This window comes from Columba livia, chromosome Z, assembly GCF_036013475.1.
Source record: "Columba livia isolate bColLiv1 breed racing homer chromosome Z, bColLiv1.pat.W.v2, whole genome shotgun sequence".
NCBI classification, from domain to species: Eukaryota; Metazoa; Chordata; class Aves; order Columbiformes; family Columbidae; genus Columba; species Columba livia.
Genome location: NC_088642.1, coordinates 26105201 through 26123951, shown reverse-complemented (window position 1 = coordinate 26123951; position 18751 = coordinate 26105201). Strand labels below are relative to the sequence as shown.

Genomic DNA, 18751 nt, shown 5'->3' with positions numbered 1-18751 from the left:
ATAACTCATTTGTTCCTCACAGCAGAGGATTAAGACATGGTGTACCGGCTAAGTGGTACAAAATGGCTAAGTGGTACTCCATGGAAGTAAATGTATTTCTATTGTGCATTTTATCCTTTTAACTTTCATTGTCTTTGTACCTCAGAGGCAAGAATTATTACACAGAAAAGGTCTGTTTCATTTCCCAGTCATCTTTTGAAACAGCTGCATAGTAGTTCTTTATTTAAGGGCATTTTTTTTTTTTCTGATGGTGTTCCATCCAGCTAGGACAGATGTTTTCCACTTGCCCACCTGCCCGAATCACAGTTACCCACCACAGACTCCATGTTGCTGATAATGATGGCAGGGTTCCCCCTGGTTTACCTGACAGGCAGAGCTCCTCCTTTACTGTTGTGAGGTTACAAGTGCTGCCAGGCAAACAGCACAGAAGTAACCTTGGCCATCCTGACAATGCAGTTTCAGGGCATGGTTGTGCAGAACAAGTGCAAAACTATTGCTGTGGGTCTCTCCACAGCACCTACCACGTACCCCATACTGCAGCCCTGCCCAGCACCGAACTGGGGGAGGTTCTTCCACCACGCCATGCTCCCACACAGGCAATTGCTGAAGTTGTGCAGTTGTTCATGGGAGACAGACACCACAGCCATCTCCATGACACTGGAACAGTACTTACCCCAGAAATCCTGTTATCACCCTTTTGATGGATCTTTGGCTTTTACACATTATATATACACCTATTATGTGTATGTGTAGTGGATGTATAACACAAGCAAGGTAGTGCACGTGTAATGTTTGCAATCATTTATAATCCCCATGCCCTCTGGGGACTATGTGAAAATCCTGCTTTTAAGGAGTTGTCTCTAAAATTACATGCTGCATTGAGGGGGCAAGGGCACGGCCTTTTACCCCTTGCTCCATCACCGTCCTCTCAGGGCTGTCTCCCACCTCTGTTATCCACCCATGCGGGCGAAAGGCGCCGTGAGCGGCGCTGCGGCGCTGCAGCGTTCGGTTCAGCTCGGCTCAGCTCAGCCTAACCCGGCCTAACAGCCCCGGAACGAGCCGCACCCACAGGACCTGCAGGCCAGGCCCGGCCTAAGAGCGCCGGACCGGGACCGCGCTGCGCTCCCGGTGCAGGCCGCAGGGGGCAGTCCGGGCCTGGCGCCTCTCCTCCGTGCGCAGGCGCCACTGCGAGCCCGCCGCCGAGGGCTGCCCGCCCGGGGACGGGGGCTCCATGCACTGCCAGGTAGGTGCAGCCTGCCGGCGCCCCTGGGGAGCGGGCCCGGCCTGGGGCAAGGCGGGAGCCAGGCAGGGCGGTGGGGCACCCGCACCCCCTCTCCCGGCAGCGCCGGGCGGGCGAGGCCTGGACGGCGGGAGCTGAACCCCGATCCGTGCTGACTGACCGCCCTCCGCCCTCTCCCTGCTCTCCTGGCAGCCGGGACAGGAGCACCGCGACAGAGCTGTCGGCTCTAAAAAAAGGCCAATGAAAGCTTTTGCTCCTGCTCTTTCTGTTGTTTGCTTTGGTGTTTTCAGCTAAGCTAATAAGCAGCAGCGTTTTTCCGCAGTAGGCCCCGGCCCGTTGACCGGTGTGTTCCCGGCAGGTGTCGGTGCTGTATTTCGCCCGGAGCGCGGAGCTGGCGGGGCTGCGCAGCGAGACGCTGTCGGTGCCGCGGCGGATCACGGCGCGGCAGCTCTGGGACGAGATCGTCAGGGTGCACCCCAGGTACGCGGGGAACGCGCTGCTGCGGGGCAGGGTTTAACGGGGTTGCGGCGTTTTTGGGAAATACAAATGCAGCGTTTGGAGTTCGGCTGAAACACGCATCAGTCCTTTGATACCGTGAAAACAGTGACAGGTTCTTGGAACCTGCAGCGAGTGCTTTCTGTTCTGTCCGGTTGCAAATGCTGTGGCTTTATATAAAGACTAGGTCAAATAAATGTACCCAGAAGTTGGGCTTGAGGGGTAGTTTAGGACTTGAGGCCCGTTGCCCAAGAGGGACATGGTGCAGTGATTCTGCTGCACGTGGAAACACCCGAGCTGTATTATTAACCTCTGGACAAGGTGAGGTGTCTGAAGGAGGGACCAAGCACAGCCAGGGCAATAAATAAGAAATTCATTATAATGTGCAGGTGTTGTTTTCAATCACTTATTTTTAACTGTACTCTCAGATGTTGGTCCGAGGTTATGGCACATTTTGGAAGGCAGGTCAGGAAGGGAACTGAAGCCCTGCCACAGGCTCCCAGACACTCAACCCTTATGCAGGGAGGAGGCTCAGCCACCTTCAGCCTCCTCGGGGTTGAGAAAAAAAAGAAAAAAACAATGCTGTTGGTTGCATTTCATAGTGAGTCTGGTCCTGAGAGAGCACTGGGCGTGCACTGTAAGGACTTCTGCAGTGCTAGTGCCCTGTGGGAACACGGGCAGAAATCCACCCTCAGGTTAAGGCTGAGGTAAGGTGCTCAGTCCTGTTGAGTCTGATAGACTAAGGTGCAACACTGTTTTATGCTGGGTAGCAAAGAAAAATCTATCACAGAGGTTGAGGTCATCAGGATTTAGTGCTGAATGCACTGGAATTTTGGACTTACGTGCCAAAGTCCTCCTTTAGGCACCACCGTTCTTTATTAGATCTAGTCTCAAAGGCTATGAAAAAAAAATTAACTATTTACCAATGATACCTGTTTCCAAATGAGAAGCTCTAACCAATTGTTAGACCAGAGGCCCTTTCCTCACAGAGAATTGAGACTGAATGTGTTTTGGTGGAGGAGGCAGTAGGGAATGAGTGTATCTTATTTTGCAGCTTATTAATGTGGTGTCAGAAGCAGCAGCAGCACCACCTTTGGTTGGTTCCCCATAGTTTGTCAGTTTTGTCCATTTATGAATGATGACTTGGGGCAGTACATTTGCATGTGCAGTTACTTCACAGCGGCCTTAGAAAATGCTTCTGCTCCTAGCTTTTCTGGAAGAACTCAAAATAATTGTAGGGCATTGACCACAAACTTCTATTCACATTGCTAATGAATATTCAAACTGCAGTGCGAGTGTACTTGACAATGCTCTTCTGTTCCACCCATTTTCCACAATGAATTAACTTCAAGTGACATTAATTAGAGCCCATCCTTCTAATGAGCACTTCTCTTCCATAGTTGTGCTCAGTTCCTCAGCGGCTTGCTTTACTTTATACAGTCCCTGCCTTCAGTCTGCCCTCTAAGTCAGTGCCACTGTGTTTTGTTCAGCCTGTGCCTTGCCCACTTTTGTCTATGTGGCTGGTAGAAAATAAGATTATTTTTATTTGTACTCTTTTGGCATTCCTACTTGTTTCTAGGCAATACAGCTCTCTGCTGTCTGTAACAAATTGGGTAGTCTCAAACAATAACAGTTATCACTCCTGAACAAAAAGGTTGGCATTCTTTTTCTGATGTCTTACTAGGGTTGCCCTCATACTCACTGGGTGATTGCCCTTAGTCATGAAAGTAACTCCCTCTCTCGTGGTATTCAGAGCTGTGGCCTCACAGCAGCATCTCACAGATACGAAATTAGAAAATACATAGAAGATCTGCCAGAAAATGCACCATATCTGCTCTCTTAGTTCTGTTGCCACTCCTTATCAGTAGCAAATTTCAGACCTGTAAGTACAAGAGACCTGAAGCCTCCTAAAGTATGAGGTTAGACAAAAGCAACTCTTTGACCACTGAATCTTCAAGAGATCTCATGAGCAGCATCCCACGGTGCTTCTTGCTATGTAAGAAAATTGCTCCAGTCCAGCCAGCCTGTATCAGGGGTACATTTGCTTCTAATCCCAAACTGGATGGTTGCTAGCTTCTTGGGTTACGTACCTCTTTGTTTGAAGCTTCTGAAGTGGGTCTGGTATACATTGGTTTGTTCTGATATAGGCCTATTACAAATCCAATTCCTGACTTCTGAAAATTATACTGAGTTGGTTTCTTCTCAGATACCAGAAGAAAATCCAAGAGTTAGGAGGTCAGTGTTGTATTTTTGAAAGTGTATTGGAGGCAGAGTTGCATAAGTCTCAGCAGTATTTACCTCAGCTGCCCTAGACTGTGCACCAGTTTGTTGTTTAATGAAATTTCATGGTTAAATGCAAACACTCTATTTAGAAATTTGTTTGTGCTCCTGCCAATCCCCTTCAGGCTTGCTGTCATCCGGGATCAAGTGGTTTTTGCTGTTCAGCAGGAATACGTGCTTCTTGGAGATCAGCTCCTGGTTCTGCAGCCTGGAGACGAGGTTGCCATCATCCCACCAATTAGTGGAGGCTGAATCTGCCCAGGTTCTGTTAGGTAGGTATCACTTGCTTACTTTGCTATGGAGTGTCATCTTACGCTAAAATATGTCATGGATTCTGTGCAATGTTCCTGTATTTTTTTTGTTTAGGTCCTGAGGTGTGATTGCAATTCTGTCCCCCCACCCCTGTACTCTTTTGAGAGCATAACTTGCCTTTCCTGCTGGAGGCAACCATTGTGCTGACCAGAAACTGTAAGCTGATGCACCAATAAATGATTAACACATATGCAGTAAATGGAAGAAAATTCCCAAAGAGGTCAGGCATTGTTTTGAAGTTGTGGTTTAGGTCTCATTATTCTTTCATAGTTGTTTCTGGCTGCCAGTAGATACCCAGCTTGCTTAAATAAGATAATAATGAAAAACCTCCTGCCACTTTTTAACAGAAAAGATGATACAGAAAAATAATTGACTGCTGCGTAAAAAAAAAACCAACAGTTTTTTTTTTTTTTCCTGTCAAAGGAACAGGTGTCTTTAGAATAGCTTCGTTTCTTTCCCTGCTTTCAAGTGCCAGTCCATGTATTTACTGCAGCTTGTTCCATTGCTGCTGCTCAAAATACTTCTCTTTGTTCTTAGATGAACTGATGACTGGTTTCTGTGCAGAGAAATTAGAAGTGTCTCCTGTGTCACTGAAACAGACTGACAGTATGAGGACCTAAATGTCTTGGAGAACATACTGAACTTCAGGATTAGAACTCTAATATCTTTTTATCAGAAATCTCTCTTTTAAACTGTGTTTGATTTGCGAATAAGATAGGTAGGAGGGGCTGACAATCTTACCACAGATTTACTAGCACAGTGGTCCATGTTGTTTGATTGTACTGTCACACTGGGGCCTCAGCGTAGTTTTAGTTTCATCCAACTGAAACAGTCTTTCCTACCAAGAAGGAGCCTGTATGCATTAAAAACCAGGTCATTGCTTGATATTTGCATTCATTATTTTCTCAGCAAGTCTGCTGAGAATTTCCCATGGAGACTGATTTCTTGGGGTGAGGAAGTAGATGGCGTGTGTTTTCTGCATGAATTGGGGCATCAGAACTGGGTAAAAGGCAGTTGGCCAATGCTACTATCGCCAAAAACAACAACAGTCTGTTTGGTTTCAGCTTTTCTAGTGAGCTATGGATGAAAGTGAAGATGTGCCAAAAGATTTTATCAAGCTAAAGTCTGAAAAGCTCTCTGTAGATGAAGTGTCAGAACTGGTTGTTTCACCATCCTGTGGGGCAGTGTCACTGTTCATTGGTGAGTTTAATATTGCTGAGCTGGATCTCTGGGTGTGTTAATACTCTAATAAATGGAACCTAGGTTGTCCGCACCCCAAACTTGTGCTTCTCAAATAAATACATTCCTGGCCTGAACCCAGGATGTCTAGAAAACATGTTCTGAATAATTTAGAACAACACCATGGCAGCTTTTGAACAGTCGCACTGGACGAAGTGGTGAGAAGCTTCCCTGCTGGTGTGGCTGTTCTAGGGTTGAACAGAACAGCAGCTCTGCAGTACAGGACTGCTTGGGAGCGATTCCCCCATCCTCTTGGACACAGCTTGTTCAAGATGGGAAGTGGGATGTTGTGGCTATGGAAACCACAGGTCCACAGCTGTATGAAAGCTCCTGCAACTCAGATCTTTGTTGAAAATACTTCACCCATGGGCTGGTGAAGGTCAAGGCTGATAGCTCTGTCCTCTTGCTTCGTGTTCATACTACAGGTCTTGAAACCCCTTTGTGCTTAAACCTTAGTGCTACTGGGCCCCTAAATACTGAGCACTTAAACATTGCATGTGCAAGTGGAGTAATAACAGCTTAGCAGTTACCACAGAAGATCACAGAATCACAGAATCACAGAATCGACTGGGTTGGAAAAGACCTCAGAGATCATCGAGTCCAACCCTTGGTCCAACTCTAGTCCGTTTACTAGATCATGGCACTAAGTGCCATGTCCAATCTCAGTTTAAAAACCTCTAGGGACGGCGAGTCCACTACCTCCCTGGGCAGGCCATTCCAATGCCTGACCACTCTCTCTGTAAAGAATTTCTTTCTAATATCCAGCCTAAATTTCCCCTGGTAGAGTTTAAGCCCATGCCCCCTTGTCCTATTGCTAACTGCCTGGGAGAAGAGACCAATCCCCACCTGGCTATAACTTCCCTTCAGGTAGTTATAGAGAGTGATGAGGTCACCTCTAAGCCTCCTCTTCTCTAGACTAAACAACCCCAGCTCCCTCAGCCTCTCCTCATAGGTCTTATGTTCAAGTCCCTTCACCAGTCGTGTTGCTCTTCTCTGGACCCGCTGCAGCACTTCAGTGTCCTTCCTGAACTGAGGGGCCCAGAACTGAACACAATACTCCAGGTGTGGCCTCACCAATGCAGAGTACAGGGGAAGGATCACTTCCCTTGTCCTGCTAACCACGCTGTTTTTGATACAGGACAGGATACCGTTGGCCTTCTTGGCCACCTGGGCACGCTGTTGGCTCATGTTGAGCTTCCTGTCAATTAGCACCCCCAGGTCCCTTTCTGTCTGACTGCTCTCCAGCCACTCTGCGCCCAGCCTGTAGCGCTGCAGGGGGTTGTTGTGACCAAAGTGCAGCACCCGGCATTTGGCCTTATTGAACTTCATCCCATTGGAATCAGCCCATTTTTCCAGTCTATCCAGATCCCTCTGCAGAGCCCTCCTGCCTTCCAGCAGGTCGACACTCCCTCCCAGCTTGGTGTCATCAGCAAATTTGCTGATGATGGTCTCAATCCCCTCATCTAAATCATCAATAAAGATGTTAAACAGGACTGGACCCAACACTGACCCCTGGGGAACACCACTAGTGACTGGCCGCCAGCTGGATGCAGCCCCATTCACCAGCACTCTCTGGGCCCGGCCCTCCAGCCAGTTCTTAACCCAGCGTAGAGTACACTTGTCCAAGCCATGGGCTACCAGCTTTTGCAAGAGTATATTATGGGAGACAGTGTCAAAGGCCTTGCTGAAGTCCACATAGACCACATCCACGGCTTTCCCCTCATCCACCAGGTGAGTCACCTGATCATAAAAGAAGATCAGGTTGGTCAGACAGGACCTGCCCCTCCTAAACCCATGCTGGCTGGGTCTGATCGCTTGTCCATCCTGAAGGTGCTGTGTGATTCCATTCAGGATGATCTGCTCCATAACCCTGCCAGGCACCGAGGTCAGGCTGACAGGCCTGTAGTTGCCAGGGTATCTCAGCCTCTGGCGTTACAAACTGCAGACTTCTGTAATGCATGAACTAAATTATTTATTTTATATTAAAGACGTCTCTTGTTTGAAGAATCCCTTTAAACAGCCATGGCAATGGAAGGTTGTTTATATTTGTACAGTGCCGACGTTGACTCTAGCAGAAGATCTGGGTTTTAAGCAGTATTTATATATAATATATAATTGTATAATAAATATGTAATGTAATATATATATTATAAATATTAATATTTATTTCCTCACTGCTTTTGTTTGATAAATCATTTGTGTTTAGGTACTACAAGAAATAATTTTGAAGGGAAGAAAGTGATTCACTTAGAATATGAAGCATATATTTCAATGGCAGAGACCGAAATAAAGAAAATCTGCAGAAATATTAGACAGAAATGGCCATCAGTCAAACATATTGCAGTGCACCATAGACTTGGGTATGTATGGCCAGATTCCATCCTTCTGCAAGTGGAATACTAATCCTTGTCTTGTGCGTGGCTGTGCTTACATAGTTGCAGGATGTGCAGGCATCTTTATAAACTGTAATGCAGCAAAGCTGGCTGCAGGATCAAACTTCCGCTGCAGAGCGAAGTTTCAGAAGTCATCTATGCAAAAGTGTGTGTATTGCTGGAGTCCACATTTAGTCTGCAGCATTGTTGATGCTGGTGTGGTGGTTTGAAAGTGGGGACAGGGGGTTGAGATTTCATTCCAGGGAAGGGGAGGCTGTTGGTTTGTTTTGCCTTTTTGAGGATGTGAAGTTGGCAGCACTTTTTTTTTTTTTCCTTCTCTTTTCCATTGAGGCGCCACAGAATATTCTTGCTGTCAGACTGAAGTAAAATTATGCCATAGGGAACCTGAAAGCTTAAACCATGGGGAGGGGAGAGGCATGGTAATTGCCAGCAATGCTTGCTGGAGAGCCTCCTACTCTTTGAGGCTTGGCGAAGTAGTATCTGTTGTGTTCAGAACATAGAATACTAGTGTCTGACATAATCTTGAGTCTTCACTGTTGATCAGATTTCTCACTAGAAACTTGCAGGATTTGCAGAGTCTGCTGCAAATGCTTGTTTCCTTTTCTCTCAACGGAAGGAACTTAGGAGATGATTGCAAAGGGCAATATTAGCTCTGAGGGGTAGTTTCCTTAAATTTCCTCTGTAGTCAACAGAGAGTTTCTCTTGAGGGCAGCTCAAAGCATTTAAGCTTAGATTTTTCCTATCAACTATCTGCCAGAGAAGTCTTACTATAGAGGGAGTGTTGGGAGACAGCTTTTGGTACTACCCTTGTGAGAAGCGAAACAAATATTTGTGATACTTCTGTTGAGTTTGGAAAGCAACACACCAAGCAGGAAATCAGAATTTGTTAAAAATTAAGTTTCGTTGCAAAATTTGCACAGTTTGAGGCAATTAATTTTTTCTTTCATGAATTCTTGGGCAAACCAAGATGTTTTCTTATGTTTTCAGATAAGAACTGGCTGTTCCTAACATGTTACTGATTTCCTGTGCCTTTTGCAAGTTAGCAGTTTTCCACTCTCAATTCCACAGACTTGATTTAAAAAAGAAAAAGAAAAGAAGGAAGAATGGAAGAAAAAAGCCTGTGTCTGGTGGGTTTATTTATTCTAAAGCATGGAATTCTCACATCTGGTACTGATTTTGGTTGTGGCTTGCTTTCTTTTAAAAAGTGTATAATCTTTTGGACATGGCTTGACACTTCCTCAGTATGAATGAGTCAGGAGAGCGTGTGGCCAGAATACTGACGTGACATGGCCACAAGTTCTGGGTGCTCTTGATGTTAAGCGTTAGCTAAAGCTGCTGTTGTTCGTCTTCTCTCCTTAGTGTCGTTCCAATAACTGAAGCAAGTGTAATTATTGCAGTCTCCTCTCCACACAGAGCAGAATCCCTTGAAGCTGTAATGTACTGCATCAACACCTTAAAAGCATCTGTCCCCATATGGAAAAAGGTATGTTTGGGGAGAAATGTTAATTTAGGCCTGTGCCATAGTCTTAGACAGCTGGACTAAAGACTGCTGCTGCTCTTAAGGAAAAGAGCTGAAGTAGTACAGGCAGCAGCTGATCCTGGTGGGTTGTGATGAGATGCCAATGTCTGCCACCAGTGAGTTTCCTCTAATGCAGCCAGGCCCATCTGTAGCAGGTTGGACTGATGGAAGGCCCTGCCTTGCCTGTACCATCCAGCTCTTACTTTTAACACCATCCTGGGGTCAAAGGGAAGGAGCCCTGAGCTCTCCACTTAGGAGTGGCAAAGCTCAGTTTTGCACAGGCTTGTGGAAGAACTTTTGAGTCAGCTTTGCTTTGAACAGCGTTGCAGTTTGCAAGTAGAAGTGGCGTTTCTTGCCTTTCTGTTTCCTCCACATCCCTGTGGCCTTGAGAAGGCACAAAGCATTAGGCAACAGCACGCAATGAAGGGGTGAGCAGAAGTCCCAAAGCTAGTATGGGCACACAAGAATGTGTGGAGAGATCAGCTCAGATCTAGAAAGAGCATCACTACATAACCGCAGTGTTTCATGTAAGTAATGTAAGTACCTCTGCCTTTTCTCCTAGGCAGAACTTGACTTGTGGTAACAGTGATGTTCTCTGCTTTGCTCTACTGTTCTGACACCTCTTTTACGAGGCTGGAGTTCTGTGGTCTGAGAAAGAATAATCAGGGCCTCAGAGCCCTGCTGAATTCACTGCTTAGGACTGGACTGCTGCTGGGTAGTCCAGTCTGTCCTGAAAATCTAATACTTAATAATATTTTGTTTGTAATTTTAATTTCTATAACATTGACATTTTGTATACACTTAAATACTCTCCTGACAATTATGGTACAGTAGGTTAACATGGCAATGTGTAAAAAGGGCAGTTTCAGACATGAGTTCTGTGTACCCTACACATCTTTGACGTCATTTCTTCTAGATCTCTTTCTTGAATTGACTTCAATATAGATGGGCTCTTCTAAATTTAGTAGGCTTCAGCCCAGGGTTCAGGATCTGCCCACCTGTAAGTCAGTTTGTTCTAAGGATGCTGCCTCCTTTTCTCTTTACCAGCCAAGCAGTATGTAGTCCTTTTGTGGTCAGTAAATAATGGCAGGATGGCTGTTGAGTTGATTGGCCTGGCTTGTGGCTGTATGAAGCAGACTCCCGCAATATTTCCCATTCTTTGTTTATTTTTGCAGGAGATTTATGAGGACGAATATTCTTGGAAAGAAAACAAGGAATGCTTTTGGGCAAGTTCAGAAAAATAACTGTAGCCTTTTAAAAATAAAGTGTTACTGTTCCTAATAAGCATATGCTGGTTTAGCTTTGAGTTGTTTTTACAGAGAATCTATTATATATGTTTTAAGCAGTTGTAATAGACACTTCAATCTTAATTTAATTAGGAGTGGATGAAATGAATGAGTAATAATTAGGGGTTTGAAGTGTTCTTGATTCTCTTTTGAAATCTCTTTGTGCATTTTAACACAGATCACGTTTTTTAAAAGAATCTCCCCTAAAATTCCTGGTTGCAAAGTGATTAGTCCTCTGTGATCTATACTGCTTTAATGCCTTTGCTTTGGTAGTCTGTGTTCACTGTCTGTATGAGGGGTCACAACAGGACAACTTTTTTTAATCTTAAAAGAAATCCTGAGTAGTTTAATTTTATATTACCGTAGAATCGGTTTGCAAGCTTTATGCTATTTTGACATTCTTGTAACATGAAAGCTACTTGAAGCAGATTACACATTTTGGTACAGAGAAGAAAATATAAACTATACCCCAGAGTTATTAACTTTTTAGTAGTGGTTATGTTCCAGTAGCTCTGTCTCACAGAAACATTTTTACTGTGCAGATGATACTGCAGGTCCATTGCATTAAAAAAATATGGAGAGACCTTGATTCAAAGTTAGATCTAATACTGTACCAGCAGCAAACTTGCATTAGCAATAACATGCAAACCTGTAACTACTTGATGATGTCTAGACATTTAATTTTGAAGGAGCTTTTTTTGGCTATGTAATTGTATGGTGCTGCAGAAAGAAAAAAAGAGCTATTATTACAAATAGGCAACTATAAGTTAAATCAGTTTTAGTAGTTTGACTTTAGACATATTAGGATTCAAACTCATCAAAATGGATTATTTTTTCAAATTAAAGTGAGTCTCTTGAACTTCTTGCAGCTTTTGTATGCAGTTATAATCACATTTGTGATTTTGATGCAGTTTTTCTCTTATTACTGTTTCAAAACTTAGTTAAAAGAGAAGACTGGCATAATATACCTGTGAGTCCACTGGAAACAATGGGCTGCTCATTTGAGTAAGATATTTTTATTTATATTATTGTACTATGCCATGAAGTGTTTAGAGGCTGAGTTCAAAGTCCTGTTGTGTATGGCATTTTTACTAAGGCTGAGGGGCAGTTTTATCTAGTCATCATCATCACTGTAGACAAGATAGATATAAAGGAAAGGAAATGACATAAAATTATTTGCTAAAGTTTATATATAATTACACAACACTTAAGCCTCAGCTGTATAATCAGTTTCATTGTGTCTGCAGTAAAAATCTACAAACAGCTGCTAGCTGTACAAAATAAAAGGAGAAAAATAGGTGGTGATCTTTTTCCCCCAAAGTCATCCCACTGTTTTAATACTTAGTGATGGTTACTGTATTTGGATTAAGTAAACTCCAATGAAACATACAGCTTCAGGCAGAAGCATAGTTGAATTGTGCTTATTAACTTACTGATGCACTTTCCTCAATGGAAGCAAGCAAGTCCTTCCTCTGCAGGACAGCACTGCCCCTTGTGTGTACATACACAGCCTCAAGCCATGGGGGCCTTATTATCTAGGCAGAGCTGAGTAAGTTCAAGGTTGAATTGTCCTTTGCTTTGGAGGTTGGAGAGAAGCCTTCTGGTATTTGAATGTCATTTTTAGCAGGAATTGTGCATAATCCTGCGTACAGATTTCTTCCTCTGTCAAATAATTATTTTTGCTTTTCAAAAATAAAGAAATACACAAATTTCCCACTTTGGTGCTCATTTTTCCACATTTGTGTTTGTTGTTACCATGCAACTAATTAGTGTATTAATTTCACAAAAAGAAACGACTAGCTTGCCTTGTAGTGGATGGTTTATAGATGAAGTAAAACCTATGGAGTAGTTGCATACTGGTATCATGCTCTGGTACAGAAAAATGTTGATATTTAGAACAAATTGTACTTGGGGCTCCTTTCTAGTGCTGCAATCTCCTGGAATATTTCTCCAGGGTGACCTTAAGTGCACCTTCCCCATCAGCAATGCAGCTGGGAAGCAGGGTGCAGAAAAGAAGAGAAAGAATAATTGTGTACTTCCCCACAGTGACCAGGAACAATGAATGGAAGAGATGTTGTACTGAGTCACAGCTGAGTGTTACAATGTGTGTACACTGCCATGGTCAAAACAATGAAATGTCATTTTGTGTCCCTAGCTGTGCGTGAGGCAAGTACTGCTTTGTTCTGGAACAATGATGTATCAGTCTTGTGTAACTTTGGGTTCTTCAGCTGGCATCTAACAGCAAAATGGAAATGCCCCTAGGAGGGATGATGTGCATAATTAAGAGGTAAAATGTATCTCACTGAAATTTTAAGTTCACACTCTGAGCTCAGTGTTCCGGCTCCCTCTGTAGAGCTACCCTCGCTGCTAGGGAGATATCATAAGAAGACAAATAACTCTGTTCTGAGATAGCTGCCTAAGGCTGTGTCTGGAGTGACCAAGAAGTGCTTCCAAATTTCTAGGCCACGAGATGAATCCCAGCTGTGTCTGACTCTTTGTCAGGGAAAGATGTGGCTGCACATATCCTGCTTTCCACACACGCAGGACTACACTGCTATCTTGTGTTCTGGTGAGATCCCTGAGTGGGATGATAGGCAGCTGCCGACCAATATACAATGCAGTCCTAACTTTCTGGGATGAGTCCAGCTGTTTCTCTGCCATGGCTATAGGAGAGGATAATCCCACTGCTCTGTGGTTCTTCCAGCTGTGTCACAGCATGCTGCAGTGGTGGTGGCTCCAGGTGTTCCTGGGAACAGCTGCTGCAAACCAAAGGGTCATCCTGTGATTCCTGTAGAGTTCTGCCAGATGAGTAGTGTTCATTAAAGGGCAAGAATTTTTCCTGAAAAATATCTTTGTCTTGGCTGGCAACATTTCAATATGCATATGCTGATCACTTTGTCTCACAGAACAGGCATACAGCAGCATTGCTTAATTTTAGTATTTTCCATTCCTGATTTTGGTGTTTCGTTCAGTTCTCAAGAGAAGCTCAGCCTGATGCATACTATCAAAACAGTAGCTGATGGGTTGCCATGAAATAAACGGTGGGGGACGACTGTGTTATAAGGAGCCTACCCAGGAGATGGCAGCCGAGAGACGGCTGTTCCAGAAGAGCAGCTCCCAGCCTGCCCAGGTGCTGGCTGCACCGGCAGACACTGGTGCTCGCTTCGGCTGTCAGTCATGGAACTGCCACTGTCACACTCAGGAATGAAGCCTTTAGATTGCTCAACTTTCTGCTAAATTTTTTGCTTTTCTCTTAGCTCACTTTCCCCAGAGCTGTTCAAGGAATTTTTAGTTTTATTGACAAATGTGTTCATTTGCTCCATCAAAAACAGTAAAAAAAATGCTAAAACTAATTATTAACAAAGTGAAAATAAGTAATTGATTGTAAATGGGGGCAGAAAGGTGACTTACAGGATAGAACTCAACTTATTATGAGGCTGTTAAAATTATGTACACTTTACTGCCTTTAAAGGCAATAAAAAGTTGAGGCAATTAGCCATAGATTTTGAGATGCATTTTCATACCTTTGTTTTCTTTACTCTTTAAATCAAAAGCATCTGTTGTACCTCAGTTTGGATATAAAGGTGAATACACACAAGTCAGTCTACAAAGAAACTGGCTTTCAGTTCTGCAGAACACTCACACTTGGTGGAAGATGGGAGTTTTGTGCCTTAAGATTAGGGTCATCTGATTCTGTATTATGGAAGTGTTAAAAATTGGTAGTCTGAATGTTTATGTACCACTGTTAAAAGTATGGAGGAGTTGAAAGTGCAAAAATAAAGAAGCCTCTGTGCAAGTGGCTAGTTCTCAGGTGGTCACTGCCATGACTGTCTTCTATTCACAGGCAAGTTCCTCCCTCTCTTCCTTTCCCACTGTACTCCAGCTTTATTTTTCTGGTGGGGAGTAGCCAGAGCTGGTGTCAGGTGATGCTCCTGTTGACCCATTCTGTACACAGTATAAAGTGCAAGGCATAAGACTCAGAGAATATGGTGTAATTCTACATGCCAGTGATGATAACCTCATGTTCATAGGAAGGCCTGAGCACGGTAAGGTTTAACACCAACTATTCAACCAGAGCTATTCAGATATAGATATTTTGCACTAATAAGACTGGACTTACACTACAATATAGCTTACTGGTAGTGTTATGGTCATAACCTACAAGACTTCAAGTGTAGGTTCTTTGTATACCCAGCAGAGTCATTGTCCCCTTAGAGTTTTCACTGTGTGCTACTGGAACAAAGACATATTTGGCCCTACTTTATGTAGCGCTTTTTCAGTAGCATTTCTTCTCTTTAGGGTGCTGTTTAAAAATACACGAGTCTGTGTTCAGCAGTATTCTTGGTTTTATTGGAGTAACACTGTTAGGCCTTCAGGCAGGCACCACAGTGATACAGTCCATGCTCTCATAGAGCTTACATGCTAGCTTTCAGAAGTCAGCTTGCTTATAAATTCTGGTGTACATCCCCAATCTCTACATAGGCTCATATGAAACAAAGTGTGATTTTGGACTTGATTCTAAGTACTTCAAGAAGTCAGCAGCTAGATTTCAAGACCAGAATCTCATAGAACTTGAGTTTGCTGAAGGTATTCCTGACTTCTCTTGCTGCAAGCACAAACAGAAGCACATGCTGAAGCTCATTTCAGAGTATTATTTCACCTGTAATGTGCTGGTTTAAAAAAGTAAAACTAAAAAACCCAAAACCCAACCCCTTGCGCATAATACAAAATATACATAATATTTCCAGCATTATTTGTGGCTGTGCCAACTTAAAAGTGCAATAAACTCACCCATTACAAAAACTGAATTAGCAATTTAAGTATTAATTGTAAAAGAAAAATAAACTAGTAACTTGAAGTGGTTAGGATACAAAAACTTCACCCATTGCTATGCCTTCCCTTTATTTTGGAAAAAAGTATTATGTCCAGGCTGGGGGGAAATCCTGTTGTCTGGGACAAAACAAAACGCAGTGAAGGCAAGTGAATTGAATAATTGCTACCTAATTGACAAACTGTAAATCCCCAAAGACGTCGGATGTCAGATATTGACCTGTACCTCCCACCAAAGGTGGAAGAAGGAAATCTGGCCAAATGCCTGAATTTCCCTTACAAGCAGCACCAGAAATGAAAGATGTTGCCATCTGCTGCGTTGTGAAATTTCCCCTCTGGCCTGGAGTGCATGACCCTGGTTATGTAGGAGCTTTCCACATGTACACGTGTAGGGTTTTGTTTTCTCCCTCACAAGTTTACACAAGAATTGAGGCTGACAAGTTTTTATCTTTACTTTCAGAGCATTTGCCCTCAGAGTTACAAGTCAGGAGCTTATTCTTTTTCCTTTTTTTTTTTTTTTTTTCCCTTTCTTTCACTTTTTACATAATTATTTTGGTCACAAACTCATCTTATTTGACAATCGAGACCAGAATCTGGATTGTTTTTCAGAATGTAGAAAAACCTCCACCCTAAAATGTAACATTTCATAGATACAAAATAAATCCAAAACACATACAAAACTACACTGAGCACAATCCATCTCCATCTGTAACTGCAAATGATGCTGTTACTTGCCAAAGAGATGGTTGGCTCCTGACTGATTACTGCTTAAAAAGGACAGAGTAAAACTTTCAAACGTGCTCAAGCCTAGGTTTTGAAGAACCTCTCAGAAAATAATCTGAAAGGTGCCTAAGCATAATTACAATCTAGCTTTGGGAGAAAGAAAACATGACTTCATGTTTTGCATCAGGCACATTTAAATGCTTCACTCTTCAAGTAAATCACCTTGAATTGGAAACAATCTCACTTGCATGGCAGCGGACGTAAGGACAAAACAGAGATCTTATCTTACTATCTATTATGAGCATAACCGCTAGCCATGAGAGAAAGGGAGCCAAAAGGCTAGTTCCCCTGACTGTTAGCGGTCTAACAGCGTGGGCCTTTTCATTAAAATCAGGCAGCATAACGGCATGTGATAAACTTTAGGCGTGTAGCCAATAGAAAGTCACCCAAGTGTTGTGCTCAGAGCTCCGTCCAGAGCACTACAGTACTTTACTGTATAAAATATAAGTTAATCAAGACATGAACACATGGGACCAAATAAAATGTGACAGGTAAAGGAGGTCATACTGAACTTTGGTCTCCTGGAGGGCACTGAGATGCTAAAGAAACAAGTGCAGTATACAATTTGCAGAGCTTAAATCTTCACTGTCCTCTGCCCTGATGTGCATGCTTCTGTAGTCATCATCCCCTTTAGTTCACTGCATACTCTTAGTCTTCCAGAATCTTTCAGTACAGAATACAAGGCAAGATCTTGACTGTCTTCCCTATTTCCATCAAAAGCTAAACTGGTGTCAGAGGGACTGTGAGCATAAAGCCCAGTGTAACACTAGTGGTAGTGCTTCTCAACATGAAATCTGAAAATCAGTTACAGCATTGCAGAGAACATGTTGTCAGTGATTATGAAATTCATATTTTCTTCTTGGAGAGAAAGTATGCAGAAGGCAGTTATACATACCATTTGGCAATACTTCCCCAAAACAATGTACTTCAGTAATTTAGTTGTGACCTTAGTGCAAGGAATATGGTGAACTTTTGGAACAGTTTGCCCATCCAGTTTTCCTGTAGCACTCAGACAGACATCTTCATATGCAGCTCCCACTTTATAGATCAGTTAAGACTGATCGGTTAGTTGGTGCAAATTATTTCTCTAAAACAATGAGCTAGTCAATGAAAAAAGGAGTTTTCTTCTCCCAGTCTGGAAGCGTTATTCAACACATTCATCATCAACTTAATAGAAAATGTCCTTTACACATATGGTACTTGTCAACTGAATTACGAACTGATGCTGCTCCACAATAATCCAAAATAAATTGCTCTTGTTTTACTCTGCAGTGGATCAGGAGAAGGGCTGCTGGCACAATAGGTTACTGTAAACTCCGGACCTGCCAGTTCTAAGGGCTAAGTTTGTTTGAAAGGCAAAACTTTATAAGAAAAGGCATTATAAATCATTTTTGAAAAACACAAACTGTCCTGCAGTTACTCTTATAATAGAGTAGAATCTGTAAAATATTTTCATCTATAAAAAGACACTTTCATTAAAAATGTTTAAATGTTACTAAGTTTTAAGGCACTCCAGCTGAAGAACTGACTTGATCACAACTACTGTTGGTGGCTCAGATCTCCTCTCTTTATCCCCGTAACTCATCTTCAGTCTTTGTCCTTTGTGAGTTCTGCAATTTCATCAACATCTTCTATATCCTGTGTCATTTTCTCATACTGTCTCTTGAAGAAGCCAAGCTGTAAAAAGTACAGAAGCAACACCACATCACAGTCAGCCATCGATAGTTAAATTTCTCAGCTAAGCTAAATAGTGTAATGGTAGAAATACATAAAGCACATATACAGGCTTGATTTGTAGATGATTTCTAACTGTGAAATGAAAGGACCTGGGTGTCAAACCCTGTCTGGTGCAACTGAACACCAGAACAGCAGTGCTGTGTAGCCAGTTGTCTCCTTACCAAGATACAGACATCTCCAGACTGCCTTGGTATGCCCAGGAGCCCTTCAAGCACATGGTACACAGAAAAACTTTTCTCTCCCCTTAAGCTAGATATCCTTAGTAAATGACTTTTTGCCCTTCTCTGTTCTCTGTTCTTGTCTGTTTAGTGTATATTCTTCTCCTCCTTGCTTATAATCCCCAGCTTTGCCCACCAGGAATATCATGGGAGTTCGTAGCCTAGCTGGAGAGTTATGGAAGGAGGCAAACAGTGTCAAAATGAAAAAAGTAAACGCCACAGCTCCTGTTTTGAAGCATTAGAAACTCATTTATCATCTTCACATTGGCAAATGCTATGGGGCCTCATTTCAGAATTTCGATTTTTAAAGCCCTTCTAAAGGCTCCCACTGAAGGCACAATGACAATGCAATATTATTCATACCACCAAACTACATGTGCAGTTTCAGTACCAGAGAAGAGAGATTGCAAAGAAAATAG

General features: G+C 43.0%; 3 protein-coding genes across 7 annotated transcripts in view; 2 read left to right on the top strand and 1 right to left on the bottom strand.

Moving 5' to 3' along the window:
• Positions 1–1071: 1071 nt before the first annotated feature.
• On the top strand, positions 1072–12480 carry LOC135575289 (molybdopterin synthase sulfur carrier subunit-like). Of its 4 annotated transcripts, XR_010468785.1 has the most exons (7): positions 1072–1243; positions 1599–1720; positions 4141–4287; positions 5392–5527; positions 7773–7926; positions 9373–9442; positions 10654–10765. XR_010468785.1 is itself a non-coding variant. In XM_065045188.1 (4 exons), the coding sequence occupies exons 1-3, from the start codon at positions 1232–1234 to the stop codon at positions 4265–4267; spliced, it is 261 nt and encodes an 86-aa protein (XP_064901260.1). In that variant the 5' UTR covers positions 1072–1231; the 3' UTR covers positions 4268–4287; positions 4382–4517. The 4 variants fall into 4 exon arrangements, 1 of the variants encoding a protein (XP_064901260.1); XR_010468786.1 differs by lacking the exon at positions 5392–5527 and having other exon boundaries at positions 10654–12480; XR_010468784.1 differs by lacking the exon at positions 5392–5527 and having other exon boundaries at positions 9319–9442; positions 10654–12480.
• Positions 5392–12480, top strand: LOC102091243 (molybdopterin synthase catalytic subunit). Its single transcript, XM_065045187.1, has 4 exons — positions 5392–5527; positions 7773–7926; positions 9319–9442; positions 10654–12480. The coding sequence occupies exons 1-4, from the start codon at positions 5407–5409 to the stop codon at positions 10720–10722; spliced, it is 468 nt and encodes a 155-aa protein (XP_064901259.1). The 5' UTR covers positions 5392–5406; the 3' UTR covers positions 10723–12480.
• Positions 12481–16086: 3606 nt separating this feature from the next.
• ITGA2 (integrin subunit alpha 2) overlaps positions 16087–18751 on the bottom strand; it is a 65778-nt gene continuing 63113 nt past the window's right edge. For both annotated transcript variants that reach the window (XM_005500880.4, XM_065045186.1), the window contains one exon: positions 16087–18054. In XM_005500880.4, coding sequence (XP_005500937.3) covers positions 17965–18054 — 90 coding nt within the window. In that variant the 3' untranslated portion in view covers positions 16087–17964. The remainder of the gene's footprint in view (positions 18055–18751) is intronic.

Excerpts from the sequence above, each read along its gene's own strand:
- LOC135575289 (XM_065045188.1), top strand. Across the intron at positions 1,721-4,140 it reads ATCGTCAGGGTGCACCCCAG|GCTTGCTGTCATCCGGGATC; the intron begins GTACGCGGGGAA and ends AATCCCCTTCAG.
- LOC102091243 (XM_065045187.1), top strand. The coding sequence starts at position 5,407 with ATGGATGAAAGTGAAGATGTGCCAAAAGATTTTATCAAGCTAAAGTCT. Across the intron at positions 5,528-7,772 it reads GGCAGTGTCACTGTTCATTG|GTACTACAAGAAATAATTTT; the intron begins GTGAGTTTAATA and ends ATTTGTGTTTAG. Across the intron at positions 7,927-9,318 it reads GCAGTGCACCATAGACTTGG|TGTCGTTCCAATAACTGAAG; the intron begins GTATGTATGGCC and ends TTCTCTCCTTAG.